Here is a 21,883-nt window from a genome sequence, read left to right on the forward strand (position 1 = left end):
TGTCAAACATTACTCATAAAAAGAAATAAAAGGCTTTTTTATTATTTTTTTTAATGTTTATTTTTATTTATTTATTTATACTAATATACTGAAGGGCTTGTTTGAACGAGGTACAACTACTAAACAGATTTCGATTGTTTTATTCACTAATCGGCAGCTATGAAACTCCTCAGTACTATAGGCTGATGCCCGTATTCATAAAAGTTATTTATCTAAGGACGGAGCATTGCTGTGATAACAAGTTTGTTTCTCAGCTTTGATTATCTGACAGCCAACTAGATTCAAGTTGTATCTCAATATTAGCCAATCACAACGGCCCTATGTCTACGCTGCGAAGGCTGTCATGCCGTCAGCACTAAGAAACAGACTTATTATCAGAGCAACGCACTAAAACACGTCTATGAATACGAGGGTAAGATTTTGACCGAAAATTTTTTACACGTGACCGGAGACGCAGGCCCAAGCTAGTCTAAAATAAAGTAAGTCCTTTGGAATTTAATATTATTTTTGATTGAAATTTTACGATTTCTTGTATGAAGGTGTAGTCAGCCTTAAAAGTGGCTGAACAAATTCAAAATTTCAAATCTCTTAAACTTTGGTGTCTTTATCAAAATAAGTATTTTCTACGGAAAAAAACTTTGAAGGAGTTTATTTTAATTTGTATAAAAAAAAAGAATATTTCAATCAAAGTTAACGTATAAAAGTTATAAAGTTCAGTTGCTTTTGCGGCTGACTGTACGCTTATTACAAAACTCACCATATTTAGGTCCAAGTGCGGCCAGGTCAAAGTAGTTGTATGACTTTCCATTGATGTCAATTGACTTCAGAAGATTCTGGTATGGGTTTGATTTGGCTGAAACAAATATTATATAGTTCAATTAGGGGCCGTTCAAGTATTACGTAATGCAATTTTTGAAGATGATTGAACCCCTACCCATGTGACGCGTCGTAAGACGTAACGTTTTCCTGTACGACCCCTCCCCCCCCCCCCCCTCCAAAAGTTATGTAACCCTTAAGTTTTTTTTTCTAATATTCACATTTTTTCTACGCAAAATACCGGAAAGTCGCTAAAATATTTTTATTGTTTTAAGATTAAAAAACAAACCCCCCTCCCGCCCCTGTAACGCATCGTAACGTTTTACAAGACACCCCCCCCCCAAATTGCGTTACTTAACACTTGAACGGCCCCTTATAATATTGTTACACTAAAATACAAAAATCTTTCCAAATTCTTTCATAAATGACCCTAGCAGATCTAGGTAAAAAACAGAAAAAAATATATTTAAACTTTCTATAATAGTTTGCTTCGAATATAAAGATATTGCCGTGAATAAAAACTGCTTGCACATTCAATGTAATAAAAAAAAAAAAAACAAAAAAAATATGTACTCTCTTTAGTGAATCATAGTTTCATACTATTTTGTGTTGTTATTTTTTATCATTTTGATTAGTGTTTACTTTTACTAATCTTCCAAATAAAACAGTAAAATATATAAATAAATAAATAATCAAAGACCAGTCTTCGAAACAATGGGAGATAATTGTAATATTAAACTGCAATAAAATCCGCAAAATATAATTGTTTAAAACAAAATCAGTTTCGAAATCATTGACTTATATTTTATAGACACAAACGTCCATATAAACTATTTGTTCAAAATCTGAACGAAAATGGCAAATCGTCACTGTTATAACCTATTTATTCACTTGAACAACAAATAATTTCACTTATTTGACTAATATTTTTTATTCACATCCAAGTTTACACTTAGACTCGAGTTCTTATATTATGAATGGCACTCCATACACAACCACACACTGTTATTGTTGAAATCATACTAAAGTCATGTGTATGGATTGCAGTACAGTTGAGTCAAACACAATTAGTGTATGGAATGCCAGATCTAGTACATATATATTGATATAAGAAATCATACAATTTGCATATCAAACGGTTATTGTCATTGCAATAGGCAAAAATTTTATCATTTAATTACTTTAGCTAGATGTAATTTTACAAATAAAGTTAATTATTATGACATAATAATTTCTCATATTTACATGAATGTTACATTGAAATAAAACTATTATTCAGATTTTATTATGTTTTTTTTTATAATTTTCTCTACTTTCGAAGGGTTTGTAGCAATGGGGAAAGGTGAAATGTTCAAAAGGGAAGATGAATTTTAGACAAAAATAAATGATATAAAAAAAAAATTCAGATTTTATCATGATTTTTTTTTATAATTTTCTCTTGTTTCAAAGGCTTTGTAGCAGCGGCGAAAGGTGAAATTTTCCAATTTTTGGGAACCCAAAAAAACATGTAGGTACTAATATGCACAAATGACTGCAAATCATTCTAATGATAATTAGATTCTACATAAAAGGACGCCAACAGGAACCCAGTTATATGGACCGTTGGCCACTTTGTAGCCATCATGGTCACATGGGATTAAGTCATACATAAGTTTTATTTCTATTATGAGATATATCATCTTACGCTTGTCTCTGCTTGGAAATGCTCGGAAAGATTATAATTATACTTTTCCATGGTAAAAATGGTGTTTCTTAATCCATAAATTATGTTTACCCCATCAATATTTTTGTACTATGTACTAGATTTGGTGTTCTGAAATCAGTGTACAACTGAAGTGTACTGCAATCCGGTATTGATTGCTATTTTACTTATACTCTATTTAAAGCGCTTAAGCACTGTTTAAAGTTTGGTTAGATTGATGTTTTAGCACTGCAGTGAACAATTTTAAACCAATAGTTTATATGGATGTTCAAGTCTATAGTATACCAGTGGCGAAGCGTCCATACAAGCCGATTCCCATCGGGTTACCTTTTGTAAATTAATCAAAAATAATAAAAGAAAAACGTAACAATATAACTAGAATAATAATAGTATATTCAAACAAGTCATCTCATATTTATTAAATTAAATCAATACTTCAATGATATCTGTCATTCATATCAATTCGTTAAATCGTAACTCGCGCGCAGTGCTCGCGCCTTATAGTGTTCGAAGTGAACCCGGCCGCGCATAGCTTCCCTCGCGATATTGTTGTCTCTTTCACACGCAGCGCGGTGTCTTTGTCTAATCTTTTGGAAGTGACGTAAAAATACATGTGTGCGTGCGTGTCGGTGTATTTCAGGGTAACCCGAGAATTTGCGGCTTCATGTTGAGCTATTGGCGCGAAATATTTTTAATAATTTAGAATGTATAATTAGTGTTTGTGCGTTATTAATTCTTGTTGGACTCTTTTAAGTACCTATATTCAAAATATATGATTATTTTGTAAATTTAGTGACTAGCCATAATTTTTATGTTAGAAGGAAATTATTAAGGTTTAAGATATTTAACAGATTTTAATTTATTGTGAACAGTTTATTTAAATTTATTATGTTAACTGTAGAAAAAATATTTTGCCGGGTTCCCTTTTGAAAATTTTCACCCTTCGCCACTGTAGTATACATCAATGGTTTATCCTTTCCGAGTTGCTATTAAGTTTATTACTATACACTAGGATGTTTTAAATGCAATCATATTATCAATTAGTAAACTTTCAAGTAAAGCTATATCAAGTATTGATTTAAATGAGAAAATTGATAAGAACTGTTTACATTTTTAAAAATAGAGTTTAATAATATAAAAATTGTCCTAGAGATGAAAAACCTATATCAGAAGACACTGAAAAATCCAGAGAGATCCAAAATATTACAGAATATATTATAGATAACTTATTTTGGGTATAATTGTTGTTTAGATATGTTTGCCTCACAAGTATCTTGTTAGAATTGAAGTCCAATTAGAATACATAAATTGCTAATATTTTACAAAGGTGGTGAAATATTACACCTCTAGCTACCCCTGAGAAGCTTGATGGTATGTCAAATGCTAAACACACCGTTAACCTAACAGGAATTCTATGCACACCTTTCTCTTCTAAATAAATCTATATTTCATTTCATTGAATTTTCAAGTTAAGTTTGCTTTCTATATCAACTTAAGTTGACACTTAATTGAAGTTTGGACTTCTACATAACTTAACAGTTAAAGTAAATATTCATTAGATCAAAGGTTAGTTAAGAATAGGTAAAACTTCCGGTAAAATGGTAACATTTTAAACATATTTAAAAACTTGTTCGTAAATCGGATTTTTTTAAATTTGGAATAATACACACCCGCCATGGCTAGCCTCTGCGAAGTCACGTAGGTTTTCTGACGTTTCCCGAATTTATTACTGCGATTTAATTTCGCGTCACTGCCGAGACGAGCCTACGACTTCGCGTCATCAGAGATCGACTGACAGAAAATTGACAAAGATTGACAGTTGGCGATAGTACCTATCTCTTATCAAAAGTTGCGTTCAATTTATTCACTTTGTACAAGTACATACGTACCTACTGAAAATATAAAAAGATATAATAAAGAAAATATTTTACAACATAATATTGTCAGTAAAATTTTTATTCTATTTTTAAATAATATTTTATTTAACTTGATTTTTTCTGATATTCGAAATAATAATATAGTAACATGCAATTAACAATAACAACGGGTTAACTATTAACAATAAAAAATACGGATTGCTTTTATTTATATATTTTGCAATATAAAAGCTGCTTAAATATAAATAAGTAGATAACATTCTAATTTACGTTGGTTACGCTTCGAAAATTAATAAAATGTGACAAGATTAATTCAATCCAAACGGAATCAAATAAAAAATTTGCTTGAATTGACTTTACATGATTATATTCATAAGGTTAATGCCTACCTTTTTAGCTACATTTTCGCCATGGTTGGCGGCTAGAGGTCCTGCCGAGCGATAGCCTCCTTCTGCGAGTACGTCACTTCGTGAAAGGAGAGTGCCGAGCGGGATCGTGAGCAGCATGATCGGGGGGCTGCCGCTCGACTACAGTAATTCCGAGGTGGACGACAGTGCGGGTAGTCAGTCTCTCGATATCGTAGACTCTAAAGGCGTCCTTTAGCGTGCTGGGCCATCTTAGCCCATTCGATTAGAAAGGTGCCGCAATGCGGTATCGCGCTTGGACGGTTTCGCGCAACTATCTCAGTGCAACAAGATACCACGGGACCGTCCCGTTTGCGCCGAAGAAGGCCACCGCGGGTTTTGATTGGTATGCCGTAGTAGGGTATACAAGAGTTAGGGACTCAGTCCAATGTTCGCTCGAATGCTATACTCCCGAGTGACGACATTGGGTCGTAAGACCGGTGAAACCAATATAACCGATCCCCAAATAGTGGTAGCGAAAATTTGTTTTTCAACGCGAAAAAAATGGGGTTGGGACCATGTTAAAATAAATATTTAAGTATTGTCGATAGAATTTTTGTCAATTATTAAAATATATTTGGGTAGATTATTTATGAAACTGATATGACCGAGTATATTCTGAAGAAATCAACAGTAATAATATATTAAAAGTGTATATTCGTATGTTTAAGAATTTCGTTCGGTGCCACTTCCCAAGACGGTACAGAATTAAATTCATACTTACTCTTATAATAATTTATAGAAAAATCTACAATCTTAGTTAACGTAATCATTTTGGGTGAACAAAGCCGCGAGGCAAACGTTGTTTATTTATAATGCGCATAATTTTATAATTATATTTATGAACGCAGTCAAACATCGACTTGTTCCAGATCTACGCAATTGCCTAATTTGAGACGAAAATGTAGCATTATGAAGTCACGTTTCTCTTTCATTTCTACTACAACTGATAGAGATAGCGATATTAAATTTTCATACGAACTGAAACTCCATCTAAGGAAAATAAAAAAAAGCCGTTGGGGTGATTGTTTTCTTGTTTACACGCTTCAATTATTTATTGTTATTCTTTTTAATCAAGAATGGCCACTTTTAATTTTAATTCGATTAATGCTGCGCTCACTGATCCAAATCAGCCTGAAAGTGGAGTAGATTTTTCTGGAAAGTCGTTAAAATTGGACACGGAAAAAGATGGTAAGTTCTCGGGTATTTACTACTTTTATTTCATATTTACACACATTTATATACTTTATGATCCGTTTTTGATCAATATTAATATTATAATATCGAACTACATTATTAACCATAACTTTTTTATGCATGACAAACATAACCTCCAAGTTTAATTTTTGTAATTTATTTACAAAATCTCCATTTTTAATTTTTTAAGACTAGCAAAGATATTAAAATCAAACATCCTAATATGACAAATATACACATTCAAAACTTTATAAATAATTTCCATTGTTAAACCATTGGATATGGATTTTTCTCTAGAAGTTTCCTAAGGAAAACTATAAAATATATTAATTCACCCATTATCCTATATGTGTTGTATACATTTGCTTTACTTTGCAAAGTATTCCCATTGGTCTTATGTCAGTTATACATGGCTATCAAAAATCCAAGTCTAATATTTAAAATTTGTATAACATATATTTGAACCGAAAGCGTCACCGGTTTCTTTTTTAAACCTTATTAAGAGGCAAGATAGCTTGACTTACACCTGATCAAGTAAATTTGTGTATTAACTAAGCATAGCTTTACGATTTTTTTACAAGTAAGACTGAGTGTTAAAACTGAATTCCAGCCCAGCCAATCATCGATGCAATTAACAAATGCCCCAACCTGGTATACCTAACCCTCACTGGGAACACATTGGGCGTGAAAGCCGCCCAGGCCATAGCGAAGGCGTTAGAGAACCACCCTGAGCTGAAGGTGGCTCGGTTCTCGGATATGTTCACAGGGAGGATGAAGACTGAGATACCACCAGCTTTGGTAAGAAACCTTTCTTAATTTTTGGGGAAAATTAAAAAGTTAATAAAGTTTTATGCGCCCTAATGCTACTACTACTACTCGAAGAGAATTTGTTGAAGTGAAATCACCTACAGCCAGAAATACACTCATACATCATATAAATACTAAACTGCAAAATGATCCGAAAAACAGAAAAATAAAAAACATTTTTAGGAAAAATATATTTTATTCATGGATTTATGATACAATGATATTAGAAGTAAAGATGTATATTTGGTTTCATTAATAATGAAATGTCAAAATTAACCTGTATGTGCTAATGCTTGTATGATCTTTATTGCAAATCTTAAAACTAATGCTCATGCAATCAATTATAGCAATTACTATTTCTAGCCTGGAGTTTCTTTCTGCCTTTCTTCTTCCGGTAGATCACTTAGGTAGCTAGTGAAAGGCTGGTAGGCTAGGCTAGGGCTCACATCCTCACCGGTGAGGATCGTGACGTTTTAACCTTATATTTCTCCTACATGCCAGCCCGTGCTGGCTACTTTGTTTTACTTTATGTCTTGTATTCCTTAAAATTTTATCTCTAATTCAAAATGTCTGTAGTTATATAAGGGATTTTAATTGTTATTTAGAAATATAATAATTATTCTTATAAATTACTTTCACGCACATATCCCCTAAGGGGAATGCAGAAGCACAACCAGGGCACTTTTCGCCAAGTGTGTTCTGTCCCTGATGTGATAGGGGGCAAGCTTATCGCCATATCGGGCACAAATTCCAGACTCCGGGCTGATACTCAGCAGAAAAACCCAAATATCACTTTGCCCGACCCGGGATTCGAACCCAGGACCTCAAAGGGCTTTCGTACCGCGCATGCAGTACAACTACGCCACCAAGGCGTTTTTTTGACATAATTAAAATTCATATATGCAACTTTGTCTAAGTGATAAACAAAGTATTTTATTTTATTTATTATTTATTCTAGTATTTGCAAAGAGAAGTGTTAAGGTTTATTATTGAGTACATTAATAATGACACAAAACCTCTATTAGTTATAAGAACTTAATTTATTGTTCACAACAAATTGCACATGGGGCATCCTTTCCTAATGGTCTAAACCAGAAGTGCCCGAACTTTTTATCTCAAAGATCATTTTCAAAATTTTGCTGGTTCCAATGGACCCCTGCAGCTAAATTTGTTATATTCCCCAGAATATGCAAGTGTTTACATGTAACAGTCGATGAGCTTCTTAAAACATTATCTGCTTACATTTATAGTCAAGTCAACATTTTAGTTATTTACTATTAACCCCAGATAAATTTCGTGGACCCCCAATTTATTGCTCACGCCAACGTAGACCGTCGAGTCCCTCGTGGACTCCTGGGGGCTCCTGGAGGGCCCATGGACCACTGTCTGCCTACATTTATAGTTTTAGCGGCGTAAATGCTCCACGTCGCGCAAATTGTGCAAGCGTGATTCAGGATCGATGTCGCCATCTATCGTGATTGCTCTGTGATTATCACTCCAGTTGTGTCACTGTATCGATCCTCTTGCAGTTCCGCGATGTTGACAAGATGGCGGTATATGCACTAACTGTACCGCCACATAGTCAAGTCAATATTTTAGTTCTTTACTATCAAAACCAAATCAATTTTCGTGGATTCCCATTGTTTGGTCACGCCAACGTAGACCGTCGAGTGTCTTGTGAACCCCTGGACCACTTTGGGGAATCAGCGGTCCAGGTAAACACTCCACAACCAACCAACATGTTTAAACTTTAATGCCAGATGGCGCTGGGTGACGGTATGATTGCGGCGGGCGCTCGCCTCACAGTACTGGACCTCAGTGACAACGCGTTTGGACCAATCGGCGTGGAGGGGCTGGCGAAGTTACTGCAGAGTGACGTGTGCAGTGAAATTGAGGTAAGATTTGGATATAATATTGGGTTGTTACATATTATGACATTGGAAGTTTGTATGGGAGGTATATAAAGTCGCTTTTTTTTTTAAACAAAAAGGTGGAATTCTTAACCAAAGAGGAGATATGTCAGATCAAAGTGGCCAGTACGACAAAACGTTTTCATAAAATTAACTTTCGTATGACAACTTAGTTGGGAGTGGAACGGACTGCCGAGACGAATGTGCGCAGGTTCAATAATTTGTTACAGAGATACATTAATTATATAAGTCACCTCTAAATTATATCACATCTAGAATTATATTAAAATTCATAATTAAAAAACTATATTCCGTTGTGACCAGGAAAGCGCGAAAGTCTCAAAATGTCGGGAGAAGATTATAATATAAAAACTGCGATTAAATTCGAAAAATAATTTTATTTCAATGTAGCATTATTGTCTTCGCGTAATTTTTAATACATGAGATTATTTTGCCAAATTGGATTCGAATTCTTTGATAAACATTATCGTTTGATATCTCATAGGCCAAGGACTTTTGTCATAATATCTTTGAATGTTTAACATTCGGTTGTTTCGCTGTAAATAAATCGATAAATATAGTGATTGAATGAAAGTAAAAGTGTATTAGTTATTAAGTATAAAAATATAGTACGTGAATACATAGTTCATGACAAAATAACATAAAGTTAAATATTGTGAGAGTTCAGTGATAATATTGCATAGATAATTAAATATGAATGATAATTAAATTAACTTGCGCGATAGCCTAGTTGTGTGTGGAACGGAATGCCGAGACGAATGTCCGCAGGTTCAAATCCCAAACACACCTCTGACCTGTGGTTGTGTACAGAGTGGCGATCGTGATATAATAACTCGAGTCTAAGTGTTAACTTGGATTTGAATAAAAAACATCAGTCAAATAAGTAAATTTGTTTTTTTTTTTTTTTTTTTTTTTTTTTTTTTTTTTTTTTTTTCAAGTGAATAAATAGTTTATAACAGTGACGTTTTGGTTGCCATCTCAGTTCAGATTTTGAACTAATAGTTAATACGGACGTTCGTGTCTATAGAAAATACGTTAATGCAGTGGAGTCATTTGACCTTAAGAGCCAAACAATTAATCTATACTATTATATAAAGCTGAAGAGTTTGAACGCGCAAAGCTCAGGAACTACTGGTACGAATTGAGAAATTCTTTTAGTGTTGGATAGCTCATTTATCGAGGAAGGCTATAGGTTATATAACATCACGCTATGACCAATAGAAGCGGAGCATCATCGATCGAAATAAAATGTCTTCAAATATGTGTTCAGAAGATTACAAAACTACAACAACTAATACTGTAAATATTTCCACCGACATTCATAGCATAAAGCAAGAATTGTCAAATATCAAACAAGAATTAAATGTATTCAAAATGTACGTACACTCGATATATCAAAAGATAGAAGATTTTGAACGTAGAATCATTTACTTAGAGAATGAACTTTTGTTAAAAGCTGATTATTTGAATGATAATAATGAACCGAAGAAAACTGCGAATATGAGAGATATTTATAATGAATTCGATTTGCTGCGTGGACATGAAATTGATTCTTTAAACGCATTAGATGCAACGGGAAAGCAAATCCGGAATCTGCAAGTTGTGCCCGATGTGGCAATAGGCTTGCCGTTTAACACAGAAAGAATACATACGAAATGTATTAGTAGTGCCTTTGCTTACCCCTTGGGGGACAAAATGGAATGCGTGGAAAAAAACAATGTCAATGAAAGTGAAATAGACGAAACTCAAACAAATGTGGATGATTTATCAGTAGATTGTATGGAACGAGGTTCAATAGTGTTTATGTATGCAGGGGGAATATGGGACTATCTCAAAGCAACAGAGGTGAGATCGGTGGATGAAATATCAAATACCTTATCACTCAGGCGAACAAATTTGCATTTATGATACGTGATAACAAATTATAATAATACTAGCTGACACGACAGACGTTGTCCTGTCTTAACTATGTGTGCACGCGCGCATTCTGTCGATCGCTGACAATTATTTCAAACCACTGACAGTTATATAAAGTTAATATCGTCGTTAAGTTTTCTTAAATTTTCTGATTTTCCGCACAATTTTTAGAATTTTTTCTTTTATAAGATTCTTCTCCTGACAATAATTAGTACAACAAAATAAGAATTAGCGAAATTGTTCCACCCGTTCACGCGTGATGCGATGACTAAGGGAAATAGAGATTCATTTTTATATATATAGATTTATTATTACCAATTCACATTTAAATCAATTATGGGGCCCTATTTCATTTACAAGAGTACCTATATTCGTCTTTTTGCAATTGACAACATTTCAAAATCTAAACATGGCTGTTCTCACCGGTGAGGATCGCGACGCGTTATCCTTCTATTTCTCCCTACCTGCCCGAGCTGGCTACTTTGGTTTAGGGGCCCTTCAAAAGTATTACGTAACGCAATTTTTGAAGATTTTTGACCCCCCCATGTAACACGCCGTAATGTTTTCCTGTACGCCCCCGCACCCCTTAAAAAGTTACGTAACTAAATTTACATATTTTTTTTTTGCTAATATTCACATTTATTTTACGCAAAACGCCAGAAAGTCGCTAAAATACCTTTGTTGTTGTTTTAAATTAAAAAACAAACAATGTTACATAACGCTTTGTACGAGAAACCATGGCATGGCATGGCAGCCTTCGCAGTGCGTAGACATAGGGCCGTTGTGATTGGCTAATATTGAGATACTACTTGAATCTAGTTGTCTGTCAGATAAACAAAGCTGAGAAACAGACTTGTTATCACAGCAATGCTCCGTCCTTAGATACATAACTTCCATGAATATGGGCGTTAGTGTTCTTTATTTACTTAATACTTCTGTGTGTTGTGTCCGTGACAAATAAAATAATTTTCTTTCTTTCTTTTTTTCTTTTCTTTCTTTTCTTTTCTTTCTTTTCTTTTCTTTCTTTTCTTTTCTTTCTTTTCTTTCTTTTCTTTCTTTTCTTTCTTTTCTTTCTTTTTTTCTTTTCTATCTTTTCTTTCTTTCAAATAATCGTGGTAAAATTCATGTGTACAGGAGCTTCGTCTGAACAACAACGGTCTGGGCATAACGGGAGGGCGACTCCTCGCCAGTGCCCTGAAGCAGCGCAGGCGCAGGTTGAAAATCTTCGTCGCTGGACGGAACAGACTCGAGAATGACGGGGCGAAGGCGCTCGCGCAAGTGTTTCAGGTAATATTGTATTAATACTCATGAAACAGCAGTTTTACACAATCTAGTTATAGCTCATTCTATAATATTATAAATGCGAAAGTTTGTGAGGATGTATGCATGTTTGTTCGTCTTTCCCGAAAAAACTACTGAACGGATTTGGGTGAAACTCTACAGAAATATTGGTTATACATCGGAATAACACATAGGCTACAATTTATAATGATTCAAGGTGTTGGTGTTTCTACTGTTTATCGGTCGTATCGCTTACCATCAGGCGAACGGCAAGCTAGGCTCGCCATTCAAAGCAATAAAAAGAAATCGCTCTCTTAATAAAATAATGACCCATTCCAAAATTGCCAATTTGTATGAAACGTCAAACAACCAATTTCTGTTTGCGACCTTTTAGTGTTTTCCTTTTTTTTTCATGCTATAGGTTTCAGTTTTTACCTATCTTTAATAAACTCAATTTTATAGCAACTTCAAAAAAAGGTAGCAAACAAAAATTAGTTTTCCGACGACTGCCACAAATTAACAATTTTGAAATAGGTCATTATTTTATTAAGAGTGCGAAATATGTTTTGTGAATAGGAAATGGGCACACTAGAAGAGGTGGCGATGCCCCAAAACGGCATATACCACGTGGGCATATCGGCGCTGTCGACCGCGTTCAAGTCGAACCCGCGCCTCAGCAGATTGAACCTTAACGACAACACAATAGGGGCGAAGGGAGCGCGCGCCGTCGCCGACGCTCTGCCACAGTAAGTGATTATGGAACTAATATCAGTATGGAGTCAGGTATAAGCTGCGATAGTCTAGTTGGTTGTGGAACGGACTGCCGAGACGAATGTCCGCAGGTTCAAAACCCAAACAGCTGACTTTTTTAAAATTTTCTGTGTATTTGTGAATTATCGTTTTAACGGTGAAGGAGAACATTGTGAGGAAACCTGCACACCTGAGACGTTATCTATAGGAATTTTGAGGGTGTGTGAAGTCTGCTCGCACTACAGCGTAGTGGACTAAGGCCTAATCCCTCTCAGTAGTAGAGGAGGCCCGTGCAGCAGTGGGACAGTATATAATACAGGGCTGTTATTTTTTTTTTATTATGGTGTCATGTATTCGGTATTTTATACTGTCCCACTGCTGGGCCTCCTCTACTACAGAGGGATTAGACTTTAGTCCACCACGCTGTAGTGCGGGTAGACTTCACACACCTTCGAAAATCCTATAGAGAACTTCTCAGGTATGCAGGTTTCCTCACGATGTTTTACTTCACCGTTAAAGCAAGCGATAATTCACAAATACACACATAATTTTAAAAAAGTCAGCTGTTTGGGATTTGAACCTGCGGACATTCGTCTCGACAGTCCGTTCCACACCCAACTAGGCTATCACCACTTTAAATATATAAATAAATAAATTTGTTTACAGTCTGAAGAATCTCCGGTGCATTAACTTCGGCGACTGCTTGTTGAAGAGCAAGGGCGCGTGCGCACTGGCGAAGGCTTTAAAGGACAATTCGCCTTTATTAGAGGTAACTATATATATGATCCCAAAAGATAGACCAAATTTTCAGTGCGTTGAATATTTGCATTCATACAGCATTTCATCAGGCAGAAGACCGAAGGAGAAATATCACATTGAAGATAATTGAGTCACGATCCTCAATGAAGAACCGACTGGAGAGAGAGATATATATAAATCTAACCAACGCATGGGCACACACACATCACGCATTTTATCCCCGAAGGGGTATGCAGAGGCGCTACCAGAGCATACACTTTTTGCTAACTGTGTTCCGTCCCATGATGTGATACGAGCCTATCGCCATATCGGGCACAATTCCAGAATCCGGCCTGATAAAAAAAACAAATATTACTGCCCGACCCGGGATTCGAACCCAGGACCTCAGAGCGCTGTCGTACCGCGCATGCAGTACAACAGCGCCACCGAGACAGTCTCACACGCTCTAAAGTTTGCAAATAACTGATGTTTGACATACTAATGTAACTTGACTTCTAATGTAGTTGTGGAGTTGTAATGTGCACGCGGACGAGTACGACTACAGCGCTGAGCTCCTGGGTTCAAATCCCGGATCGAGTCAAATATAATTGTGACTGGGTTTTTTTTTACTTAAAATTTCTCAGTCGCTCGAGCTCAGCTCAGGAGCTCGGAGTCAGGAAGTTGGCGGTGAACTCAACGGAAAGCACGTAAAGCCGTTGGTCCTAATCTCTCTCCGGTCATGTCTCACCGGACTATGAGAAGGAACAGAGAGTGCTTGTGTATTGCACACACTCGTGCACTATAATATCTCCTGCTGATCTCTCTCCGGTCATGTCTCACCGGACTATGAGAAAGAACAGAGAGTGCTTGTGTATTGCACACACTCGTGCACTATAATATCTCCTGCTGATCTCTCTCCGGTCATGTCGTCTCACCGGACTATGAGAAGGAACAGAGAGTGCTTGTGTATTGCACACACTCGTGCATTATAATATCTCCTGCTGATCTCTCTCCGGTCATGTCTCACCGGACTATGAGAAGGAACAGAGAGTGCTTGTGTATTGAACACACTCGTGCACTATAATATCTCCTGCTGATCTCTCTCCGGTCATGTCGTCTCACCGGACTATGAGAAGGAACAGAGAGTGCTTGTGTATTGCACACACTCGTGCATTATAATATCTCCTGCTGATCTCTCTCCGGTCATGTCTCACCGGACTATGAGAAGGAACAGAGAGTGCTTGTGTATTGAACACACTCGTGCACTATAATATCTCCTGCTGATCTCTCTCCGGTCATGTCGTCTCACCGGACTATGAGAAGGAACAGAGAGTGCTTGTGTATTGCACACACTCGTGCATTATAATATCTCCTGCTGATCTCTCTCCGGTCATGTCTCACCGGACTATGAGAAGGAACAGAGAGTGCTTGTGTATTGAACACACTCGTGCACTATAATATCTCCTGCTGATCTCTCTCCGGTCATGTCGTCTCACCGGACTATGAGAAGGAACAGAGAGTGCTTGTGTATTGCACACACTCGTGCATTATAATATCTCCTGCTGATCTCTCTCCGGTCATGTCTCACCGGACTATGAGAAGGAACAGAGAGTGCTTGTGTATTGAACACACTCGTGCACTATAATATCTCCTGCTGATCTCTCTCCGGTCATGTCGTCTCACCGGACTATGAGAAGGAACAGAGAGTGCTTGTGTATTGAACACACTCGTGCACTATAATATCTCCTGCTGATCTCTCTCCGGTCATGTCGTCTCACCGGACTATGAGAAGGAACAGAGAGTGCTTGTGTATTGCACACACTCGTGCATTATAATATCTCCTGCTGATCTCTCTCCGGTCATGTCTCACCGGACTATGAGAAGGAACAGAGAGTGCTTGTGTATTGAACACACTCGTGCACTATAATATCTCCTGCTGATCTCTCTCCGGTCATGTCGTCTCACCGGACTATGAGAAGGAACAGAGAGTGCTTGTGTATTGCACACACTCGTGCATTATAATATCTCCTGCTGATCTCTCTCCGGTCATGTCTCACCGGACTATGAGAAGGAACAGAGAGTGCTTGTGTATTGAACACACTCGTGCACTATAATATCTCCTGCTGATCTCTCTCCGGTCATGTCGTCTCACCGGACTATGAGAAGGAACAGAGAGTGCTTATGTATTGCGAAAACTATTAATATATGTATCTCTTTTGTTCACATATCTATTTCCTGAGCGAGAAGTAATCAATAATTAGTTGTTATAGGATTTTTCAAGGGTGTGTGAAGTCTGCCCGTACTACAGCGTGGTAGACTAAGGCCTAATCCCTCTCAGTAGAGGAGGCCCAGCAGTGGGACAGTATACAGGGTCATTTTGATATTGCGTTACTAAATTAAACCACGTACTCGTCTTCACCTTTGCTCACATTGTGCCAAAAATCAGCCATTTATAACTAATATTTTCCCCAAAAATCCTAGTTTTAGTTTTTCTGATTTTTTGATCATTTTGTAGTTAATTGCGAATATGGCGTACGCGTTGGTGTTTTTTTGACTGAAAGTTGCCGCTGCAAAGAATTCTCTTAGAGTAGTAGTAGTGGCATTAAGGCGCGTAAAATTAAAATTACTTTTTATTAATATTTATTTTGTAATTACACTTTTTTATTTTACATCTACGGCTCAAGTAACTTATTGTAGTGTTATTAAAATAGATAAGTATGTGGTTACATTTAGTAACGCGATGTCAAAATGGCCCTGCATCCAGGGCTGGTATTATATATAACAACTACTGACCCGCCCCGGCTTCGCACGGGTGCAATATTTCTCCACTATTTAATGGATGTTATTATACATATAAACCTTCCTCTTGAATCACTCTCTATTAAAAAAACCGCATCAAAATCCGTCGCGTAGTTTTAAAGATTTAAGCACACATAGGGACAGAGAAAGCGACTTTGTTTTATATTATGTAGTTATATACGTATTTTTCCAGTCACTAGATCTGAGTCACAACGAGATCGGACGCGCTGCGTGTCTGGAGGTGGTGGAGGCGCTGACGGTGCTGCCGGACAGCGGCGAGAGGCTGTCGAGGGTCGTGCTCGCTGGTGAGACTTGGAAGCCGTCCAAGTGTTACGTAACTCAATTTGGAGGGGGGGGGGGTGTAAAATGTTACGATACGTTACAAGCGCGGGGGGGTTCGTACAAAGCGTTACGTAACATTGCTTTTTTTATTTTAAAACAATAACGAAGGTGTTCTTGCGATTTTCCGGTATTTTTCGTAAAGTAATTACAAAAAAAATGTCAAGTTAGAGTTACGTAACTTTTGGAGGGGTGGCGGGGGCGTACGATAAAACGTTACGGCGCGTTGCGTGGAGGGGGGGAGGGGGGGGGTCAAAAATCTTCAAAAATTGCTTTACGTAATACTTGAACATGTTTATTTCAGTTGAATGGTACGCCTGATGGCAAGCGATACGAGCGTCCTGTGTTTTTATTCTGCACCTGATGGTAAGAGTGGGATCCAATTGGGTACCGGACTAATTTTTGTTCTTTACTATTATCAAATATTTACATAATATAAATTATAACACAGAAGGAATTATTAAAATCCGGTAAAAAATCAACAAGTTATAAGTCTTTGAATTTCGGTGGAAGGGGTGATTAACAAGAAACAGAAAAGAGACGAAATATCCACATGTGACGTCATCGGGAATTACGACGCGTGCGAAAAAAAGAGATGAAGCGATATCCCCACAACGCGTCCACTTCTGCACGTTACAATATTTTAAATATGAATTACTCGCTCATTTTTTAACCAATTGTGATGCAGTTTTCGCAGCAGTGCTTCTTTTTCGTATTATTAACCATTACATATAGAATAATGTACAAAATCAAGCATAGGCCGGGCCCCTATTGTGTCGACTGACGAGAGATGATTACCCCTCAGTCGACACAATTATGTTGGAACTGGATATACACAGATCCCGGAACGCGTCTCACGTGTGCCACTATGGGATTTAACAGCTTGTGTACAGTCGCTGTCCGGACGGATATAAATATATCCTACCGCCAGCTTTTCACTTCACATCATTAGATGCCATTATTTATTTATTTCATAGTAGTACAGTCATTGACGTATATTCTATAGACACGTATGTCCATATAAACTATTTGTTCAAAATGTGAACTAAAATGGCAAAACGTCACTGTTGTAACCTATTTATTCACTTGAACAACAAATAATTTCACTTATTTGACTAATATTTATTCAAATCCAGGTTTACACTTAGACTCGAGTTCTTATACCATGAGCATCGCTCCATACCCAACCACAAGCTTTCAATATTGACACCATACTAAAATCAGTTTGAATGGATTGCAGTTCAATTCAGTTGAACACAGTGAATGTTCGGAACGCCAAATCAAGCACGTAGCACATATATATCGATGTTCTCATTGCTATAATTTGCACATTTCAGGCAACAGTCTCGGCGGATCTGCAGACAAGAAGGTGTTGAGGGACAAACTCGGCGCCTGCGCAGAGCTCAGCGACGGAGAGGGAAGCGATAACGAATGTGAGTGTGCGACAGTTTTTTTTTTCCACCCATGCTTGACATGTTAGCCGGTTAACATGACAGTTACGCTTATCGTGGAAAATTAACCTTATTATAATAATAAATAATGAGGTTATTATCTACTTCAAAAAAAGGAGGAGTGCTTGTGTATTGCACACACTCGTGCACTATAATATCTCCTGCGGATCTCCGTTGAGATTGGCCGCCGGGGCCGAAATTCGGCTAGGAGAGACTAATATAACCCTTAGAACAAAAATCCAATACCCCGAAATACGTTATCTAACTTTTCTGTTTGGGGGGGGGGGACGAATTAAGTCTCAAATAACGGAACCTCGCCCCTTTGCGAAACACACGCGAATCACGAAAAGCAAACAGAGAAAAATTGGGAAAAAAAACTACCTAACTTTTTTCACAGACGTGACAGATTCGGACGAGGACAATTCAGAAGCTGAGGAGGATACGGAGGGCGAATCTGAAGACAGCGCCACGGAGGACGCTCAGCATCAAGACACCTCCGTGGATGTCAAAGAGCTGATTCTGGATACGTCAGGTAATGTACACTGGGTAGGGGAAAATGCAAAAGACAATCTGACATCGCGTTACTAAATTAAACCACGTACTTATCTACTTGGAAATAACACTTCAATAAGTTACTTGAGCCGTAGATGTAAAATAAAAAGTGTAACGAACAAAATAATTATGAATAAAAAGTGATTTTAATTTTACGCGCCCTAATGCCACTACTACTACTCTAAGAGAATTCGTCGCAGCGGCAACATACTTACAATCAGAAATACACACACGCACACCATATTTACATTAAACTACAAAATGATCAAAATGTTTTCACAGAATAATGTATTTTTCATATCTGTTAAATATAAAATAATTAACTAAATCAAAAATACGAAACTATCCTATTATTTTACCACAACTGGAACTCGTGCTAATAGTTTCATTCCTTTTCCTTCATCCCACAGGATCAGACGACGTCCAGGACTCTGTGGAGAGGTTCCTGCTGAATCCCACCATCGAGAACTTCGATAGGATTGGAGATAACGCGGCCGAAGTCATTGACGCTTACTTACAGGTAAATTGAACAATCCTAGGCTATTTCTAATACGTGCAAAATGACCCCAAGGGATCTGATGATAAGTAGAGATAGAATGTCGACTGACGATATGATTACTCCTCAGTCGAATTTTATCCGTGGTGCTTTATAGTTATAAAGCACCACGATAAACTAGTTAGTTTATCTAGTAAACGTCCCTATCCTTGAGGTTAAAACGGCTTAGATCATGATTTTGTCACCCGCATTGCTATGGAGGGAAGTGAACAATTAATATTTCCAACTCCTCCCTATCTATTTGATTATCGTTGCGGGATAATGACAAGTGTTCCCTGAGACTCGGCGAGCTTCACCGCTCGGTGCCACGCGTGCCACTGCTGATCCTCACAGGAGTTGTAGTGGTGTGAGGGCGGGAAAGTCTTTACTCCACAGTCGACACAATTATGCCTTTGAAGTGAATATACACAGGCTGATTTCGGAACGCAAGCACGTGGGTTACCATGATGGGTTTTAACACCTTGTGTACGGTTGCTATCCAAGCGGATATAAATTATATCATACTACTAGCAAGTTTCGAAGACTTTGTACCATTATAGTCCCCGTAGTCCATTCCATGAAGGCTGCAAAGTCTGAAACGTCGGGAGAAATTAAAATATAAAGAAACCGCGACAAAATCCGAAAAATAGTTTTATTTAATTATTTGCTTAACCCATTTACCAGCGGAATGTTTGCCGGCAAACATGACAGCTACATGACATTACGCGTGTCATGGGAATATAATCTTATTATACACTACATAATAAGGTTATTTTCCCGTGACACGCGTAATGTCATGTAGCTGTCAATGTTTGCCGGCAAACATTCAAGATATGTCACGGGTATCGAAGTGAGCATATTTGACACGGTGTGTTGCAGCGCACGTGCGAGGCGGCGTCGCTGCCGCGGCAGTACGCGTGCGCGGCGCTGGCGGCGGGGTCGCTGGCGCGGCGCAGCGCGGGCGCGCGGGCGGCGGCGCGGGCGCTGCTGGCGCGGCTCACGCGCAGCGCCGGCGAGCTGCGGTGGCCGGTGGCGGACGCGCTGCTCGTGGGACTCGGCCTTATCAAGGTACCGCCATACCTTCCTCACAACACGGACCAATGTTATCACACCTCTATCCTATAGGGTGACGGTGAAGGAAAACATCGTGAGGAAACCTGCACATCTGAGAACTTCTCTGTAGGAATTTCGAAGGTGTGTGAAGTCCACCCGCACTACAGCGTGGTGGACTAAGGGCTAATCCCTCTCAGTATTAGAGGAGGTCCGTGCAGCAGTGGGACAGTATATAATACAGGACTGATATTATTATTTTTTTTATTCCATAGGGGTAGGCAGAGAATATGGATTGCGACTTTGCACGATTGTTTCTCCGCCTTCATCAATCTTTTCTTTCCCGCCGGTTCAGGGTACTTTTGACCTGTCCTTTATTAAGAATGTCAGCTGCCATTCGAAGGTTCGGTGCGGTCGCCCACTAATTCGACTTATACATCCTCTTTGTCAATCTCCTATCATACATTCTCTCCAAATGCTCAAACCACCTTAACATACCTTTCTCAATTTTGGTAACAGACCAATGTGATAGTATCTCTCAGTACTTTCATGCTATGCTAAAACGCGAGACACGTGCGCCACTATGATGGGTTTTAACAACTTGTGTTCGGTCGATATCCTACCACCAGCAAGAGAGTTTATTCTAACCGGCCATGATTTTAGAACCACAATTTTGATTGCAGAGTGAGAACAAAGATTTCAAGATACGCTGGTCGGTGGGCGAGTGCTACTCCTCCGTGGCGGAGGTGCTGCAGGAGCCATACTTCCCGGCGTCCGTGCGGGACACGCTCAGGTAACGGTGATTCATAACGTGACTCATAGGTGACTCATGGGTCGGTTTGTATGGGAATATGGATGGGACTGGCACGTGGACCCACCGGTAAGTCAGGATAATGTGACTCATACGTAACGTGACCAGACGTCCCGTTTTAAACGGGACCGTCCCTTTTTTCGGTAATTGTCCCGGTGTCCCCACAAAAATCTCGGGGACACAAAATTGTCCCATTTTTCGAAATCGTACGTAAATTTAAGAGCCGACCGGGCCGCTTCTTGGCTACAACGCCTACGAATCTTTTCTCTAATGAATAAAATGTGTGTAATGATGAGATGAGTAATTAGTAGAAATTTCATTTTTGTTGTTCGGGAAAACGAGATTTTACTAATTTTCATCCGTTCAACGCGCGGCCGTCGAAGAACAAATTTTCTAAAGAGCGTGTTTTGTATTTTTTTCTTTGAGAACCTATACTTGACGTAAATAAACCGATGTCCCGTTTTGAGACGAAAAATAAATGGTCACGGTACTCATAGGTGACTCATAGGTGACTCATGCTTTATTGCTTAATTTAAAGCTGGTTTGCGCCCCTATGTGTTGGTAAATCAAGTTATAACGTCTAGCATCAGTACTAGACGAGTTATGGAGTATGGACGCATACTTTACTTATGGGAAGGGGTGCCTTATGCGGTAGTGTGATTAAGGATCGGATTGAAGTTACTGGGTGACTCATACGTGTTCCCGTGACTCACGAGACCGAATTGGCTTTTTTGTTCGTAAGTCTGTGAATCATGAACGTTTAAAATGTATAAAAGAATAGTTACTAAGAAAATATTATTAATTGCCATCTCTACGCAGGTACTTTATCGCCAGCAAGTTGCCAACACTTCCGGCGGATGTGCGAGAGGAGATACAACGGCATCCGGCGCTATTCTCGTAATAAAGATGTTTGTTTGTTTGTATGA

At 38.2% G+C, this 21,883-nt stretch overlaps 2 protein-coding genes across 3 annotated transcripts in view; one reads left to right on the forward strand and one right to left on the reverse strand.

Annotated features, from left to right (window-relative positions):
- LOC115451560 (cytoplasmic aconitate hydratase) overlaps nt 1-4,329 on the reverse strand; it is a 54,906-nt gene extending 50,577 nt beyond the window's left edge. Inside the window, exons 1-2 of the mRNA XM_037439947.1 lie at nt 4,189-4,329; nt 758-853 (exon numbers count right to left, since the gene is read on the reverse strand). Coding sequence (XP_037295844.1) covers nt 758-853; nt 4,189-4,195 — 103 coding nt within the window. The 5' untranslated portion in view covers nt 4,196-4,329. The remainder of the gene's footprint in view (nt 1-757; nt 854-4,188) is intronic.
- A 1,409-nt stretch (nt 4,330-5,738) lies between these two features.
- Nucleotides 5,739-21,876, forward strand: LOC115454354 (ran GTPase-activating protein 1). 2 transcript variants are annotated; one of them, XM_037447445.1, is made up of 13 exons: nt 5,739-5,990; nt 6,607-6,794; nt 8,564-8,698; nt 11,786-11,938; nt 12,509-12,678; nt 13,349-13,451; nt 16,413-16,524; nt 17,896-17,991; nt 18,407-18,541; nt 18,972-19,081; nt 19,976-20,164; nt 20,830-20,939; nt 21,777-21,876. In XM_037447445.1, exons 1-13 carry the CDS (start codon nt 5,879-5,881, stop codon nt 21,856-21,858), a joined length of 1,695 nt encoding a protein of 564 aa, XP_037303342.1. In that variant the 5' UTR covers nt 5,739-5,878; the 3' UTR covers nt 21,859-21,876. The 2 variants fall into 2 exon arrangements, with proteins under 2 accessions (XP_037303342.1, XP_037303339.1); XM_037447442.1 differs by lacking the exons at nt 5,739-5,990; nt 6,607-6,794; nt 8,564-8,698 and adding an exon at nt 9,935-10,579.
- Nucleotides 21,877-21,883: the final 7 nt, after the last annotated feature.

This window comes from Manduca sexta, chromosome 1, assembly GCF_014839805.1.
Source record: "Manduca sexta isolate Smith_Timp_Sample1 chromosome 1, JHU_Msex_v1.0, whole genome shotgun sequence".
NCBI classification, from domain to species: domain Eukaryota; kingdom Metazoa; phylum Arthropoda; class Insecta; order Lepidoptera; family Sphingidae; genus Manduca; species Manduca sexta.